General features: G+C 50.5%; 1 protein-coding gene across 2 annotated transcripts in view; it reads left to right on the top strand.

The window, feature by feature from the left end:
* The window catches only part of LOC139335845 (golgin subfamily B member 1), a 32,055-nt gene extending 14,988 nt beyond the window's left edge, over positions 1 to 17,067 (top strand). The window contains exons 21-30 of one of the 2 annotated variants that reach the window (XM_070969618.1): positions 119 to 11,464; positions 11,699 to 11,793; positions 12,026 to 12,062; positions 12,299 to 12,445; positions 12,535 to 12,657; positions 12,905 to 13,002; positions 13,143 to 13,235; positions 13,342 to 13,450; positions 13,944 to 15,876; positions 16,436 to 17,067. In XM_070969618.1, coding sequence (XP_070825719.1) covers positions 119 to 11,464; positions 11,699 to 11,793; positions 12,026 to 12,062; positions 12,299 to 12,445; positions 12,535 to 12,657; positions 12,905 to 13,002; positions 13,143 to 13,235; positions 13,342 to 13,450; positions 13,944 to 14,102 — 12,207 coding nt within the window. In that variant the 3' untranslated portion in view covers positions 14,103 to 15,876; positions 16,436 to 17,067. Of the gene's footprint in view, positions 1 to 118; positions 11,465 to 11,698; positions 11,794 to 12,025; positions 12,063 to 12,295; positions 12,446 to 12,534; positions 12,658 to 12,904; positions 13,105 to 13,142; positions 13,236 to 13,341; positions 13,451 to 13,943; positions 15,877 to 16,435 lie in introns of those variants that run through there. The other variant, XM_070969627.1, reaches the window with a different exon arrangement.
* Positions 17,068 to 17,122: the final 55 nt, after the last annotated feature.

The raw sequence follows: 17,122 nt of genomic DNA, 5'->3' as shown, positions 1-17,122 counted from the left end.
TGTTTTTTAGGATGCACGGACTGCAGTGAATCAGTTGATTCTCCTTCACATTACGCTGTAATCACGTTTGAGATAAAAATTCTGCTGCACTCATCGCTGTTCGTTATCTCATTTTCAGACACAGAAACAGGAAGTCACCATAGAAACTTTACAAACTGACCTGGATCAGACAAACGAGGAGCTGGACAAGCTGAATACTGCCTACCTGGAAGAACGAGCCCAACTCATTCACGACCTTCAAAGCTGCGAGCGGGAAATCGACAGTCTTAAAGACGTCCTGTCGGAGAAGGAGAAGGAGATATCAACCCTCTCTGGTAACATGGCCGAATACGCAGAGCAGGTCACGGTGCTGAAGCAGGAGCTCAAACTGAAAGAGGAGAACCTGGTTCATGTAGAAAACGCACTGAGAAAGGCGGAGCGGGAGGCCACGGTCATCAGAGAGTCGCAGAATTCAGACCAGCGAGCCCTGGACAGCAAGATGGCGGAGCTGGTCGGGAACCTCAAGGATGCAGAGGTGGAGCTGGTCAAAGCCAAAGAGGACAGAGAGTCCAAAGTGGCTGAAGTGGAACTTTTGATAAAACAAGCTGAAGAGGACAAGAAAACCATTCAGGAGCTCCGAGGGGACATCCAGAAACAGGTTGTAAGCCATCGTAATCATCTTTCTGAATGCGAATCGCACATCGCTTCGTTAAAGGAGCAGCTGACCGTGTCCACCCAGAGGCTCCAGCAGTCTGAAGGACTCGCGTCGCAGCTCAAGGACAAAAATACGAGCAACGACCAACTACAGCAACAGCTCACTGATAAAGAACAGACGTACGAGAAGGAGCTCAAGTCTTTCAAGGAGGAGCAGAACAAACTTCAGGCGCAGGTGGAAAAATACAGTGATGAAATGCAGACATTGTCCAGACAATTAAAGGAGCAAGTTCAGCGTGAAGAGCTCGTCAGAAAGGAGATGCAAGAGAAGGTGGAAAGCATAGCTACGCTGGAAAACCAGCTGAAGGCAACCGACAGACAGGCCGAGGACGAGAGGCGCAAATTCATCTCAGAAAACGAGAAACTGAGCAACGAGCTTCAGAGCAGATCTGAAAATATCTCCAAGCTCAAAAGCCAATTAAAAGGCCTGAAGGCTGAGAAAAAGCAGCTGCAAGAAAAGCTTGAAGGGCTGAGTGAAGAGCTGGAGCTGCAGACGCAGAGTGTGAAGCAGCTGACTGAAAAGAGCGCGTCTGCTCTTGAACTTAACAGCAGTCTGCAGGATCGAGTGCGTCGCCTCACAGAGGAGAGAGAAAGGCTTGAACTGGAATTAAGTGAAAGCGTAAAAGCTGTTTCAGAAGCTACAGCTGAAAAGGAATCATTGCAAGTGAGAATATCCACGCTGGAAACGCAGTTTTCACAAAGCAGAACAACAATCGAAGAGCTGCAGAAAGACAAAGAGGAGCTCACGGCTCGAACGAGTGAGTTGAATAGAGTCCTTGAGCAAAGCACGCACTCAAACTCTGAAATCCTGCTGGAAAAAACAAATGAATGTAATAATCTCAACCAGTCACTCAGGGAGAGGGAGGAGAAGGTGGTGCAGCTGCAGCAGCAGGTGCAGAGCTTGACCTCGAAGGCAGACCAGCTCCAGTGCGACGTGGCGGAGAAAGAGCAGACCGTCAGTGACCTGCGAGCGCGAGCTGAGAACCAGCAAAGCCAGCTTCAGGAGACACTGTCTCTGCTGCGAGAGCAGGAATGCACTCTGAAGTCCGCCGTGACGGAGAAGGATGCAGAGAACCAGCGTTTGCAGAATGAAGCTGCACAGCAGAGAAACGCTGCGTCCACGCTGCAAGCAGAAGCTGAAGCTCTTAACGGAGAACGCTCGCAGCTTCTCCAGCAGATAGAAGCCAGAGAGGAAGCGCTGAACACCGTCAAACAGCAGTGTCAGAAGCACAAAGACAAGCTGAATGATGCAAACAGGACTATCAAGTCTCTGAGTGACCACATCAGTGTCACGGAGGAACAGGCCAGAAAGCTCGAGACTGAAGCTGAGGGGAGGCGAACCGAGCTGGCAGCCATTAGCAGCCGCATCCAGGCAGTGACTGAGGAAAACCACCAGCTCCGGGCTGCGTGCGAGTCCAGAGAAAAGGAGCTCGCTCAGCAGAGACAGGCTCTGTCCGACCTCGGTGGACAACTCAAAGCAACTCTTGAACAGAACTCCAGTTTCAGCGCGACCATTAGCAGCCTAACAGAGAACAACCAGAGGCTAACGAAGGAGTTAGCACAGAGCACCAGGTCAGTCTCAGAAGTGAGCGCTGAGAGGAGTTCACTGCAGCAACAAAAGTCTGGGCTTGAAGTTCAAATCTCAGAAAACCAGAAAATCATTGAGGGCCTGTTGAAGGAGAAGGAAACGCTCACTTCTGCAGCAGAAGAGTTAAAGAAGCTCCTCGAGGAAAGCGAGCTTTCAAAGAGCGAGTCTGCCAATATGTCGAAAACGTTATCGGAGAGAGAGGAGCAGCTTCAGAGTCTACGGGAGCAGGTGGATGGCTTTAAAAAGCAAGTCAATCAACTCAGCGTGTCCTTGAATGAGAGAGAACAAACTGTCTCTGAGCAGAGTTCACAGCTGGAAGCTCGGCAGAACCAGCTGCTGCAACTTCAGGAGACTCTGTCCATGTTTCAGGAGCAAGGGTCTGTCCTGAAGGCAGGGCTGATGGAGAGAGACGCGTCGTTTCAGCAGAAAGCAGAGGAATGTCGAGTTTATCAGGACGAAGCCCTGCTGCAGAAAAGCCTCGTTTCACAGATGCAGGCTGAGCTGGAGTCAGCGAGGCGGGAGTGCTCGGAGGCGAGAGAGCAGATAGAGCAACGAGAAGAAGCGCTGAGAGAAATAACGGATGAGTTTCAGAAGCACAAGGATGAGCTGGACAAACGGAAGGAGTCCGTGATTTCACTCAGCAATCAGCTCGGCGCCATGAACGAGAGCGCTGCAGAGATGGAGGTCCAGATTAGCGACCTTAAGGCCGCTGTGCAGAAACTCACGGCAGAAAACCGTCAGCTGACGCAGGAGCAGGAGCAGAGGAGCGCAGAGATGATCGATCTGAAGGACAGCATTGAAGCACTGAATGAGCAGAATGCAAAAATAAAATCTGAGTTTCAGCACACGGTAACGGAGCTGTCCAAAGCACGTGAAGAAGCCACACATCTGGAAGCAGCGTGCTCAGAGAAGGACAAGCTTCATGTGAGCATGCAGGGAAAAGACGACTCCCTGAAGCAGCAGGAGGCTTTGATCCAGCAGCTCAACAGCAGGATGGCTGAGCAGGAGGCGCAGCTGAAACAGAAAGCAGACGACAACGTCAGCTTAAGCTCCAAACTCTCACAGTTTGAAGATTCTGTCTGTAAACTCAAAGGTCAAGTTGACAGCCTCACTTCAGAATCATCCACGCTGAAAAATGCTTTGGAGGAGAAGGAGCAGTCAGGTCTTGAATATCAAAGCCGCTCTTCAACCGCTATTGAAAATCTCAGTTCACATCTACGAGCTAAAGAAGCTGAGTGTGAGAGCTTGAAAGAACAGATTTCACACCTGGAAGAATCCGTCACAAAGCTCAGTGACACCCTCCAAGTACAGACATCTGAAGTGGAAAACCTAAGAAAGGCTTTGGAGGAAAAAGATTCAGCTCTTTTAGATCAATCAAAGCATCTTCAGGAGGCTCAAAGACAGGCAGACGAAGCTTTGCTCTTCAAAGCTCAGTTCATGGAAAGCACAGAGCTGGTGTCTCAGCTGCAAAGCCAAATGCAGCTTCTGTCCTCCGAGTGTGAAAACCTCAGAAAGTCTGCAGAAGAAACACAAAGTGCCTTCAACAACCTGCAAGATAAATATGCAGCTAACTTAGAGGAGCTGGAAGACACGAGGAAGCAGCTGTCCCAGAGGACTGACGAGGTGTCCAACCTTCAGAAGCTGTTGGACGACACTACTGACGAACATCAGACAGCAAAGAGCACGATAGCAAGTCTGAGGAAGGAGACGTCTGCGATCCGTCACAAACTGGAGGAAACAGAGCGCTTGAACTCCAGTCTTTCAAAGGAAAAGGACGACGCTTTTGCCTCCCATCAAGCGAGCGTGTCGCTGCTGACCGTTGAGCTAGAGAGACTCAAATCGCAGCATCTTCAAGTGGTGGCACAGATGAACGCGCTGACGGAAAACCTGGAACAGAGAGAAATGGCTCTCCATGCAATTAACAGTCAGTACACATCCCAGGCCAAACACACGGCCCAGCTGGTCTCAGAGATGCAGAAGCTAGAGGAGCAAAACAAGCGACTGAACGAGGAGATCAGTTCGTCAAAGGAGGAGCACCAGAAGCGCCTCGCTGCCGCCAGCAACGACAACGCACATCTGCAGCAGGAAGTTCGAAAAGTCCACGCAGAGAAGGAGGAGCTGGAGAGGAAACACCGTCAAATGTGGGCATCGCAGGGGGAGCTGCAGGTTCAGATGGAGCAGCGGTCCAGCAGCATGAACGAAACGATGAAGACAGTGATGTCCGAGAAGGAGAGCCTCCAAGCTAAGGTTAGTGCCAAAGATGAAGAAGTGTCTCGATTACAAGCAAACATTCAGAAGATAGAGCAGATTCTGCAGGACTCCGAGAGAGAGTGGCTGCTAGTGCTGGACAGAGAAAAGCAGGATAAGAATCTGCTAGCAGAGCGGTTGAAAAGTGTTGAGAATGAAATGAAATCTAAAGATGTTAAAGTTAATGCTTTGAAGCTAGACTTGGACAGTTTGCAGGAGAAGCTGGCAGAAGCTTCCTCTGCAGTCACGCAGGGTTCGCGTCAGCTGAGCGCAAAAGAGCTGGAAGCGTCAGCGTCCAGGATGCAGCTTGAGAAGGTTTTAGCGTCCGTGCAGGAGAAGGACCGTGACAACAGCGTTTTGCAAACGACTCTAAAAGCTGCAGAGCAGGAGTTACAGGATCTTATAGCAAAGAAAAGATGCTCAGGTCAGGTTTCCTCTGTCTCGCCACCATCCACATCTGACAGGTCAGCTGCTTTAAATCAAGAAAAATCCTCTTTACAGGACATGATACAGCAGTTACAAGAAGGCCATCAGGCTGAGGTCGATGCTTTGAAGAATGAGTTGCATGAAACCGTCTCACAGTTAGAAAAAACACAGAAAGAACTCAGTGAAGGAGAGAGGAGGAACGAGGAGAAGGGTGGACAAGCTGCTCTCTTGCAGCAGATGGTAGAGCATCTACACGCTCAGCTCAGTGCTGAAATAGAGAAAGTGAAGGAAGCTGCTGTCAAACACTCTTCTTTACACAGTGAATCACAAGCAAAAGGTGAACAAATCAGCTGCATGAGCATTCAGATCAGTCAGCAGAAGGAACTGCTCGCTGGACTCAGTCAGCAGTTGAGGGATAAAGATGCGTCCATCGCCCAGGTCATGGAGTCTGCGTCGAACGAGAGAATGAAGCTCGGCGAGGAAAAAGCATCTTTAATGACGCAGTTAGAAAGCACGGAGCGAGAGCACAGAAGCTCCGCAAAGAGGCTGGAGGAGGTTTCCAGGCAGTTAGAGGAGCACATTTCACGCTCTCAGACTGAAATCGAGATGAAGAACTCAGAGAAGCTTGAGCTGATTAAAGAAAAGGAGGCTATCAAGGGTGAGCTCGCCAAGGTGTCCAAAGAAAGAGATGCGACAAAGAAGAAGCTTCAAGCTGCTCTCGTTCTAAGAAAGGACCTGCTGAAGAAGATTGAGCAATATGAAAGCCAGAAAGAGGAGAGCGTCAACACGAAAACTGAGGTTTCACTCTTACAGGATCAATTAAAGGACGTAACAGATCAAGCTCAAGCTGCTGCACGAATGTACGAAGAGAAAGCTTCTCTTGTGGAACAGTTACAGTCCGAAAAGCAAACTGTGGAAGCCACGTTAAACGAGAAGGAAGCGTCTTTGTCCGAAACTCTGCGAACGCTGGAGGAGAAGAGCTCTCTCATCGAGCGGCTGCAGTCGAACGCTGCTGAGAGAGAAGAAGTGTTTGAGCGGGACAGAAGCAGCTGGATGCAGAAGATAGACGAGCTCCAAAGTGAGGTCAAGACATGTAAAGAAGAGCTGAAGGACAAGTCGTCCTCTGCTGCTGCTGTTGCCGTTGATTTAGAAAGCGAGCTCGCGCAGATGAAGCACGAGAAGGCGATGCTGCAGAAAAAGGCTCAGGCAGCTCTGCTGGCGCGCAAAGAGACGATGAAGAAAGCTCAAGAAAATGAAAAGAAACTAACCCAAGAGCTCGCTGAGCTGAAGGACGACTACAAGGCTCTGCTGGAGCAACGCTGTCAGCAGACAAACGAGCTGAACGCCGTCCAGTTACACTTCGACGAGAAGGCCAGGGAACTGGAGGATCTCCGGAAAGCCTCTCTGTCCGATCTGGATGAGCTGGACACTTTAAGGCAGCTCGTTGAGGAGCGGGATAAAACTGTACAGGATCTGAAGATGTCTCTGGCCGAGAAAGAGAGCCAGTGCCATTCTCTGTCCAGCCTGCAGGGGGAGCTGGAAAATGTTAAGTCCAGACTTGAGAGCGTGTCCGCTGAGATGGCGAGTAAAGACAAGGCTGTCGCGGTGATGGAGCGAAGAGCAGACGCCCTGAAATCGAAGCTTCACGCGGTGGAGGATGACTTAGAGAAAGCTCATGCAGCACTGAAAGAGAGAAGAGAAGAAGCTGAGCTGGAGAAGGAAGCTTTGGAGACTCGGCTGAGCTCCACTGAGTCTGCGCTGGAGCGACACGTGCAAGCAGACCAGGAGAAATATCAACGTCTGATGGAAGAAAACAAGGCGCTTCTGGAGCAGAGCGATCAGATGAAAGTGGAAGTGGAGACCACAGTCTCTCAGAAGTCCTTGGAAATTTTAACCATCCAGAAGACGTTAGCAGAAACGCAGCAGCAGCTCAGCGAGGACGGAGGCGCTTTGACTGAGGAGCTTGAACAAGTCAAACTGCACTGTGCCGAAAAACAAAGGAGTCTGGATTTGTTGGAGCAAGAAAAAGAAAATGCTTTCAGATTGATCGATGGACTCAGAGGTGAAGTAACCACACTGAGCGAGCAGCTGAAGGAGTTTGAGAAAGTAACGGAAGCTGTGAACAAAGACGGAGTCTGTCTGTCCTGCAGATCTGCTGAAGAGCTGGAAGTGAAGCTAAAGGAGAGAGACGACGCCCTGCTGGCTTCTCACGCTCAAGTTTTAGAAAAGGAAGAGCTCATTGCTGCGCTCGAGCTGCAAGTACAGCAGCAAATTAAAATGCATGAAACTGCGATTGAAAGGATGAGAACCGAGGCCGGCGAGCTTCAGAAGGCTCGAGAAGACGGTGCCAAAACGAGCGATCAGGACAACAAAACGGCTCTCCTAACGAGGAAACTTCAGGCGGCTTTAGTTTCAAGGAAAGAACTGTTGAAGGAAAACGCGTCGCTGAAGGAAGACAACGAGAAGCTGACAGCCAAACGTGAAGCTGAAGAAGCCGAGCGCGCTGCTCTTGAATCGTCAGTCCTGAAGCTCAAACAGCAAAATATGGACCTGGAAAGCTGCGTGTCATCTCTGCACAAAGAGAAGGACAAGCTCAGCACCGAAGCTGACGGCATCCTCAGCGACAATCGCAGCCTGTCAGCAGCCTGCGACAGCTTGAAACTCACCATAGAAAGCATCACCCAGCAGAAACAGGCCTTCTCCTGCCAGCTCGAGTCTCTGAAGGACTCTCAGACAGACGAGCTGTCCAAGTGGAAGTCGAAGCACGCTGAGCTGAAGCAAGAGTACGAGTCTCTCCTACAAGCTTATGAGAACGTTAGCAGTGAAATGGATAAGATGAGACAGCTGCTGGAGGGGGCCAAAAGAGAGAGGCAGGACGCCCTGAGAAAAGTCCACAAGCACGAGACTGAGGTGGAGAATCTGGAGAAACAAGCTCGAGAGATGGAGGAGGAAAACGGGAGAATTAAAGAGAGGATGCACAAATTCTCCAAAGAGAAACGGCAGAAGATTGACGAGCTGGAGGAGGAGAAACAGAGAGCTAGAGAAGAGCTGAGTGAGCTGGAAGAGAAGCACAAAGTGACGATGGGTCAGCTGGCTGATAGAAACCAGCAGCTGGAGGAGGAGGTTTCCAGACTCAAAGGGTCGTCAGAGGATCTCAGAGAGAAGCTCGCTGAGTTACAGGCCGAAAAGAACCAAATGGCAGAGAAGCTCGAAGAATCCAGCTGTTCGCTGGAAAAGAAGCACCTGGAGTCAGACACGTACGCAAACAACATGCAGCTGAAGCTCGACGAAGCCCTCAGTCTGAATAACTCACTGACCGCACAGATCGAGGCCCAGAAAACAGAGCTGGGCGCTCAGCTGGAAATCAACAACCTGCTGCAGAAGGAGAAGCAGAGTCTCTCTGAGAGAATGGAGAAGGTACAGAACGATCACGAATCACAGCTGGGAAGGAAAGACGACGTCATCAAAGAGCTCCGAGACGTTATTAACAGACACAGCCAAGACACCATTAGCCTGAACGAGAAGGTGCGGATCCTAGAGGATGATAAGTCTCTGCTGCAGGAGGAGCTCGAAAGCGTTCAAGAGATTTCCGACAAAGTGAAAAACGAAAACGAGTATTTGGAGACTGTGATCCTGAAGAACTCTGAAAGGATCGACGAGCTGACCGAGTCTGTCGCTGCTTTCCAAACCCAGAACACGCAGCTGGCGTCTCAGCTGGCGGCGAGCAAAGAGATGAGCAACCAAGTTCGCCAAGAGAAGGAAGAGGAGCAGCTCAAGTTGGTCCGAGAGTTCGAGGAGAAACTCAAGACGGTTCAGAGAGGCAACGAGGGCTCCAAGAACGTGAAGAAAGAGCTGCAAGAGCTGCTGAAGGAAAAGCACCAGGAGATAAATCAGCTGCAGCAAAACTGCATCAAATACCAGGAAGTGATCTTAGATTTGGAGAGCAGTCTGAAGAGCTCGCAGTCAGCCTCAGAGCACCTAGAGAAAGACCTGAAGAAGAGCTCAGAGAAGATCTCGGCTTTAGAGGAGAGAAGTGACCAAGTGGAAGCTGAGCTGGTGACACACAAGAATCTCCTCCAGCAGGCACAAGAGAAGATTTCCAGAGTGGAGTCAGAAAGAGACGAGCTGGCTCTGAACGCATCGCAGCAGAAGAAGAAGGAGTCTGAGGACGAGGCCACGGAGACAACCAAAGCGCAAAACAACGCCGACGAGAGACGGCTTGATTCTTATGTGGAGAAACAGTTTGTGCTCCAGCAACAGATCGACGAATTTAAAGCCTTAAAAGACAAAGAAAGTCAAAAAGTGAATGAGTTGAGGCAACAGCTGGACTCCCGAGACCTTCAGATGAACACTCTGAAGAGAGCAGCTGAGACGACCGAAGCCAAGCTGACGGCTTTATCTGCCACTCCGCACGGCGCCGAGGCCGCCAAAGTCTGGAACGGTCTGTACCAAAAGACGCTCCACGAGAAGGATAACCAGCTCCTGGAGCAGGGCTTCGTGATCAAACGGTTCCTGGAAGACATGAGGGTGAAAGACAAAGAGGTGAACGAACTGCGAGTGACCAAGTCGAGGCTGGAGAGGACTCTCAACGAATACTCTGTGGCTGCCGCCGCTCAGCAGCGTCAGCTGTTTGTCATGAGCGCCAGCAATGCCGAGCTCACCGAGACTGCAGAGCTTCTGACCGTGCAGGTGAAGGAACTTGGCGCTCACCTTGAAAGAATAGAACAAGATAAAAACGCACTGACACGGCAGCTTGCTGACAAAGAAGACGCAATTTCCCAAATGCAGCTGAATCTCCAGCAGACGGAGAAGATAAACGCAGACTCCGACGCTCAGCTGCTGCTTTTACAGGCTCAAAACCACAAACTTCAGGCCGACTTCGAGAAGCAGGAGGGAATTTCTGTGCAGCTGAAAACGCTGCTCCAGAGCAAAGACGCTGAGATCTCTTCCTTACTGTCCTGCAGAGACGGACAGATGTCGGGGTATCTGGAACAGCTCCAGGCTAACTATCGCTCCCAGGTCGCAGTGTATGAGGACAGGCTAACGTCGTCACGCTACCAAAGAGAGAAGGCGGACAAAGAGCTGAGAGGGCTCGAGGCCAAGCTCAAAAGTCTGCAGATTAAAGTGAACAGGTCGGCCCAGGAGAAGGAGCAGATGGTCGCCAAGATGGAGTCATTCAAGAACTCGCTGGTGTCTCTACAGAGCGAACGGGAGCGACTGATGTCGGAGTACAGAATGCTGGAGGCAAAGAGTCAGCTGGGGTTAACGGGCAAAGAGGGCTCTGCCGACGGCGAGGGCGGCGCCACCAAAGGCCTTAAACATGAAATAAGGAAGCTGCTGCATCAAATGGACGATCTCAACTCTGAGAATGCGATGCTCAGGGCGCAGCTGGTTCGGTACAGAGAGGATCTGAACCAGGTTTTATCCCTGAAGGACAACCAGCTGAAGGTGCTGCTGAAGAAGCAGCAGGATGTGATCAAAAACCTGGAAAACCAAAAGGCTGCAGCCGAGAAGCAGCACAGAGAGTCTCGGCTGGAGCTCCAAAAGGAAGAGGAGGTGAGCGGCGTTTTGAAAGCAGAGATCTCTCAGCTGAAAGCTCAGGTGTCGGCACAGGAAGCCGATATAACGGCTCTGAAGGAGGAGAGGGCTGCGACCAATGAGGGCAAAGTGATCGCTGATCTGCAGGAAGCGGTGGCAGCCAAAGCAGCCGAGTGTAACGACCTCCAGCAGAAAGTCCTTTCTCAGAAGACCCTAGCCGACGAGCTCAAGGGGAAACTGCAGCAGGTGGAGCGTGAAACAGACCAAAAACTGGCTGAAGCCGAGGACAAGTACAATAGCGAGCTGGACGCCTTCGAGCGCGAGGTGGAGCTGATGAGGAATGAGCGGGAGACGGCCGATCAAAGGGTGGCGGAGCTCGCCAAAGACCAGCTGGAAATGGAGCAACAGTTATCGGAGGCCAGAACACAGAGCAGCGACGCGAGGGCTCAAAACGAGTCCCTGTGCAAAGCCATGGCCGCTCTGCAGGACGACCGAGACCAGCTCATCGAAGACTTCAAGACCCTGAGAAGCAGATACGACGACGAGCTGCGGGACACTCAGGCGGCCTTGAACAAGGTCGAGCGCAGTCTGCAGGACGCCACCTCTGACCTGGCGATGTTCGCCAAAGAGAGGGACGTCCTCGTCCACAGACTGAGAGCTTTAGAGAGCAAAGACGCACCGGCAGAGCTGAACAGGCTGCTGGACGAGCTGTCCAAGGCGCTGTCCCAGAAGGAAAAGGAGCTGAAGCAGGCGGTCCTGGAAAACGACACGTACAGCCGGCAGCTGTCCTCCTTCTCCAGATCCATGGCCAGCCTCCAAAACGATCGGGACCGGCTGATCGATGAGCTGAGCGGAGCCAAACGAGCGGCGGAGTCCAGGCAAGGGTCAAGCCCAGAGACCGCCGCCTCCATCGGCGAGGAGAAGGGGAGGGGAAGCGGCGTCAGTGCCCTCCAGAGTGAGGCGGAGGGGCCGGTAAGTGGAGCACGAGCTGTGGTTGGAGTTGGGCTGCTGCTTGCTCTTCATCTCTCTGCTGTTTCATTGGTGGACACGTGGCATGCAGGCTCGAGTCAGCTGTTTCCATGCGTGCCGTTGCTTCGACTTGCATGGTTTTCTGTTGGGATGCACGTCTTGTGTGAAATATCTCCATTTGATAACATTTTTCAGATGAAGTCTTGTATCTTTGACGACTTTCTTCTGTTCTTTCAGGAGGCGAGGCAGACGATGGCTGAAACGGGAAAGAGGACGCAAACGTACGCAGTGAAGGAAGCGAGCAGCTATCAGGACGAAGCTGCAGATCCGAGGTAAAAGACTGACGACTATCACAACTCTTAGACTTAAGTAACTGAACATCAGTCACTGACCTCCAGCGGTCGGAGTCTTGTTGGAGCTGCTGCGACCCTCCACCTTCTTGGTTGCGTCGTGTTTGTCGTATGTTGGCCTTCAGCTCGTACTTCAAAGCCTGACTTTCCCAAATGTCTCAGCTCAAATAGTTTTCAGTGCAGCAGAAACGATTGATGTTTTTGTGTCATGCAGGTCTGAAACAGAGAGGAAGGACACGCTGCAAGTTCAGGTCGGTTCAACATCTGGATTTCTCCCTTTGATGTTCGTCCTCGCTGTGTTTTGAATTTTTTTACTTGTTATCTGTGCTTTTGTTTTAATGCCCTAAAATACTATTTCGAAGTTTCTGTAATATAATAAAACATATTTAGGTGCAATCATAAATCTAAATATCTTTGAGTACCAAATGTAAAGAAAAAGCACTTTTTTTTTCCTTTTTCTCCGTCTTGTTTTCCCTCCGTCCAGCAGGAAGCGGCTGTCCTGGCAGGTCAAAGAGGGACGGACGAGGCGGTGAGCCGGTTGGAGGCGGAGAGGATCCAGCTCCACAGAGACCTGCAGCGCTGCATGTATGAGATCCAGCAACGAGACCAGTACTTCCAGCAGCTCAGCACCAAGGTATGAAGCACGTGAACGTGCATGCAGCGTTAAAACCGAAGGCTGGCGTCGGCTGTCAGACTCACAGCACCATCACGTGTGTTTTCCAGCTGCAGCAGGTGGTGGAGGAGAAAGCTGCTGTTGGAGCTCAGCTGAGGGCCGTTTCCCAAACCCTGAGGGACACCCAGAATCGCTGCCATTGGCTGGAAAGCCAAGTCCAAGGCCAGGCTCAGGTAAATCATCCTGAGCATGTTTTACATCAACATGCGTCTTTTTGACCTCACATAAAAAACATGTTTCTGTATCTGTCGTGTGTGACTCGTTAAACATGATCCAGTCACCTCAGAGACGTTTGGTGTGTTATCAAGCACAGTTTGTCCCTGTGGCGTTAAATCGATCTGCGCTGTCACTGCGTGAAATAAATAAACGATGCTGTAAAAAATGATCAGTGTGCCTGTAATGTTCTGTCCTCACCATCAGGGGTCAGTATACGCTGAGGTCGCACCTGGAGCCCCCCAGGAGAGGAGCGACGAGTCCCTGAGAGCTGAGACTGCAGAGGCCAATCAGCTCCGAGAAAGGTGACGAGACGAGACCTTCGTCTTCTCCGACGATGTGTCAGCTCCCAGGTATATTAATGAGTGTGTGTGTGTGTGTGTGTGTGTGTGTGTGTGTGTGTGTGTGTGTGTGTGTGTGTGTGTGTGTGTGTGTGTGTGTTCAGGCTGCTTGAGGTGGAGCAGAGTCTGGCGGAGGAGAGGACCAGGAGAGAGACAGCTGAGGAGGCTCTGCGTCTTTCTGAGGACAGAGCGAAGAGGTGAGACACATACGCGCACACGCACACACACGCGCACACACACGCACGCACACGCGCGCACACACGCACACACGCTCAGAGCTTTTCACACGTCTTTGTTTTGCAGTGTTGCCTCCAGTCTGTCCACTCAGAGAGACTTCAGCATCGAGATGGAGACAGAGGAGGAGTGGGACGCCGTCAGCCTCAACCCGAACCAGCCTCTGATCACACGAAAGGTAGACGACTGCCGCTCAGCTCTCGCTGCTCATTGGCTCAGGCTGCACGCTGCACAAAGTCAGCTCTGTAAAGCAAGAAAGTGGAAGAATGTCACTTAAAATCAGCCAAATGATCTGAAACGGGAGAAATATGACTCACAGTTCTCTTAGAAGTCGAGCAAAAACAAGCACATTTCTGGATGTGGATGCAAAGAAAAAGCAGTTTTGTGCACGTCGATCAAACAGCTTTTCAATTCTGGAAGTTCAAACATTTATCTGCTCAGACACAGTAAGAAGTTCAGACGTCTGATTCAGATCATTCAGGCCAGAAAATAAGTGAAATCTTCAAACCTGTCAGGTCAGGAGATTTCCTGCATCGCCTACATTTTTTGCAGCGTGCTGACTGTCGATGTCAGCGCTGTCTGTTTGAATAAAGCTGCGTTCATTCAAAAGAAGCAGCCTGTCTGATGTGTGTGTGGGCGTGTCCCTGACCGTGTGCTCCTCCCGCCTCCAGGTGACAGGTGGCGTGATGGCGTGCCGACGCTGGCTCAGGGGGCGGAGCCTCTACTTCTCCAGGCTGCTGACGAGCCGCGCCCGCTCTCGATACTTCTTCCTGGCGTACCTGCTCGCGATCCACCTGCTCGTCTTCATGTGCCTCAGCGGCGCCCTGTAGGACGGTCGCTGGGAAACGATTGTTTCGCTTCAGCTCCATCTTTCTGTTCTTTAAATGGTCAAACGTAAACGGAGCCTTAATGCACGATTCCTCGCTCCTCGCCGGTGGCTCTGGGTAGAAGCAGGCGGCTGACGCGTCGCCTGTTTGTTGTTTTCACATCAGAAATAGAAACGAGTGGAAGAAAGCAGCTTGTTCTCTGACACAGAGCCTCCAGCTGACGGAGGTTCCTGAAAGCCATATCCACCGCGGGTTCAGCTCGGCTGTGGTTCCCCGAGCTGGAGCGAACGTCAGACTGTTCGCTTTACATCCACGTCACGACTGCGAGCGCCAGCTGCTGCTTTCCCGCCCGCCCGGTTTCATACTTTGCACATAATCGTGATGCTGAGTTAGAACTATGCACTGAAACAGCGCAGAAGCACTACACCCCTCCCACTCCCTCCTGTTCCCTTTAACTGGAAAGCCAAAGGTGTCTGTTCTCGCCTCGGCTCTTTGAATCAGTCGCCTTAAAGATGGCGGGAGACGCCGCCGCTGAACGCGGACTGCAAACGAAGCCGAGGCTGAGGAGGCGCTCTGTCTGTCTGTGTTTGAGCTTCTCTGTATTTATGTGCTGTGGACTGTTTGTATGTACATACACGTTTCTATCCTCTGCCTGATGATGATGATGAAGGTGGTTGATGACTGTACATTTCTTCTTGATTGTTCGGAGGTTTGAAACGTGACTGATGGGACGCAACGTTTCTCAAAAGTTCAGCTAACGAGCCGAAAACAGTTCAGACTGACAAAGACGTTTTCTGGCTCGTCGACTGCTGTTTTGTGGAAACAGTCCAAGTCTGTCCTCGTGGTCTGTACATAAAGATGTGACTGATGGACGATGAACTGAATCTATTTATGAAAAAAGGTAAACTACTGAAAAATGATCAGATGGCATATTTTTCCCTCCTGCCTCTATTTTTAAGAGAGAGTGATGCTGTTGGCCTTTTCGTGACTTCAGGCTTAACTCGGTGCAATACTGTGTGGAGGTGGACTTTTCCAGATCACCCTTTACCATCTCAGAGACGTTTTAATAAAGCTTGTTGAACCCTCTTTGTGTTTCACTGACAGTCAGCGGTCGGATTGTAGCTCTGAATCAGCGGCGAAATATTAAAGTGATCACGATGGACCTGAAGCAAACCGTGTCTCAGTCAGTTTATGGATGATGTGGAGATGCAGCCTGTTTTTCTCTGAGCTATTGAGGACATGATTGTCCACCTGAGGCAAGTATCAGGTATCATTAGACTGGTCCACAGCATGTTGAGTCTCTGTGAGGCTGCTTTGAGCTAAATGCTAACATGAGCATACTAATGTTAAACAGTGTTTAGCATGCTAGCATATGCTAACTGAAACCACACTGACAGTTCAGCTGAGGCTGATGGGAGTGTTACCAGCTTTCTGGGACTTGGTCATAAACGTTGGACACGAGCATTTTGAGGGGAAGTGAAGGTCTCACCGAATCCATCCTGAGGGGACGTTTGTAAGAAATAAACACATGAGGCTCTTTGGCACTCGATTAAAAGTCAGCAATCCCTGCAGTCATGAGGATACGTCATCTGGGAGCCATGAACATGTGGACAAAACTCCATCCAACGCCTGTGAAGACATTTAAGACAGAAGTATGGACGGATCATGAGCACCTCTGATGAGCTCGACTGATCACCCACCAAACGGGGTCTCCGTCAGACGACACGCCAAGGACAACCCCTCACAAGCCCTCAGCCAATCAGACACTGACGGTCAAGTAGGTCTGGAAGACACCTGACTGAGAGATGGGTGACAGCGGGCCTGGAGTTTGAAGGCGTTTCAGGGACTCTGATGAGACATATGAACTGAATCCACTGCAGCTGAAACCAGGTGAGCATCCAGGTGAGCCTGCTGCTCTTCGCCTTGTTAACGCCATCTCTACAGTGAAGCATGCTGGGAAAGCACCAATCAGGCCGAAGCTGTGAGACTTCCTGAATGTCTTCAGGTGATCTAAACTGGACAGACTGCAGCTTGATTTGATCATTTTATGAACATTTTATCTAAAAATCTCTTTCTTCTGTTGTTTTGAGTCGTCGTTTGGAGAATTAATCGCCAGAAAAAGTAAATTTGAATGAAATCCAAAGTTTACAAAGTAAACAGGTCTGAATAGACATTTTCTTCATGCAGATTGTTTCAGTTCAACATGAACCTCGACTGCGTCTTTTGTTTTGCGTTTTCATCGTTTAAACGCTGCTGCTGCTGCTGCTGCTGCTGCTGCTGCTGCTGCTGTGAATCCACTGTCAAACTCTTCTTCCTCGCCAGGTTTTTGGTGTCAGTGACCGTCACGGTCAAAGAGGATCCTTCTGGACTCTCACAGTGCCACAGAGACCAGGACCTGCAGAGACCACTGCAGGTCAAAGACGTTAACGCTTTAACACTTCAGTCCATCAGATAAAGATGATCAGCCGAGGATGACGAAGAGCTTCGAGGAAGGAGTCCAGCTGAACATCACCTGCTCTGTTTTTCATCCTGTCACCATCTACAGTTTCCTCACAGGGATCATTAAAGTTTCACATCATCGTTTCTCATCATCAAACGCGTGCGTGAGGGAAGAGCGCGATCATCTAATTTAAATTCTTTTTTTTTAGAAGAAGAAGAAGAAGAGAAGATCCTCACGGTGAAGGCAGTCAGAGGAACGAGGTTTTGATCATCAGCAGATGATGCGAGGGTGTGTCTGAAGCCCCTCTGGGCCGTTCATGTGGATTATTAAATGCAAGAACATCAAAATAATACAATCAACTACAAAGACACGACATCACCTCTTCATTCAGCCTCTGGTGTTCTGTTACTCATGTTGACTGACAGCACAGATCTCACACACTGTGTTACTGCTGTGTTTTGTGGTGTTTCTGCTATTGTGTCCACCCTGCTGCTGATGAAGTATCAGAAATAAAGCGCTCGTTATGTTAAATGCTCTTTTTCAGGCTTGTCATATGTATTATATATTGATCTGAGTGCTGATG

Source organism: Chaetodon trifascialis, chromosome 1 (assembly GCF_039877785.1).
Source record: "Chaetodon trifascialis isolate fChaTrf1 chromosome 1, fChaTrf1.hap1, whole genome shotgun sequence".
Classification (NCBI taxonomy): domain Eukaryota; kingdom Metazoa; phylum Chordata; class Actinopteri; order Chaetodontiformes; family Chaetodontidae; genus Chaetodon; species Chaetodon trifascialis.
The sequence above is the reverse complement of the archived record's forward strand: the minus strand, read 5'-3'. Positions and strand labels throughout refer to the sequence as shown.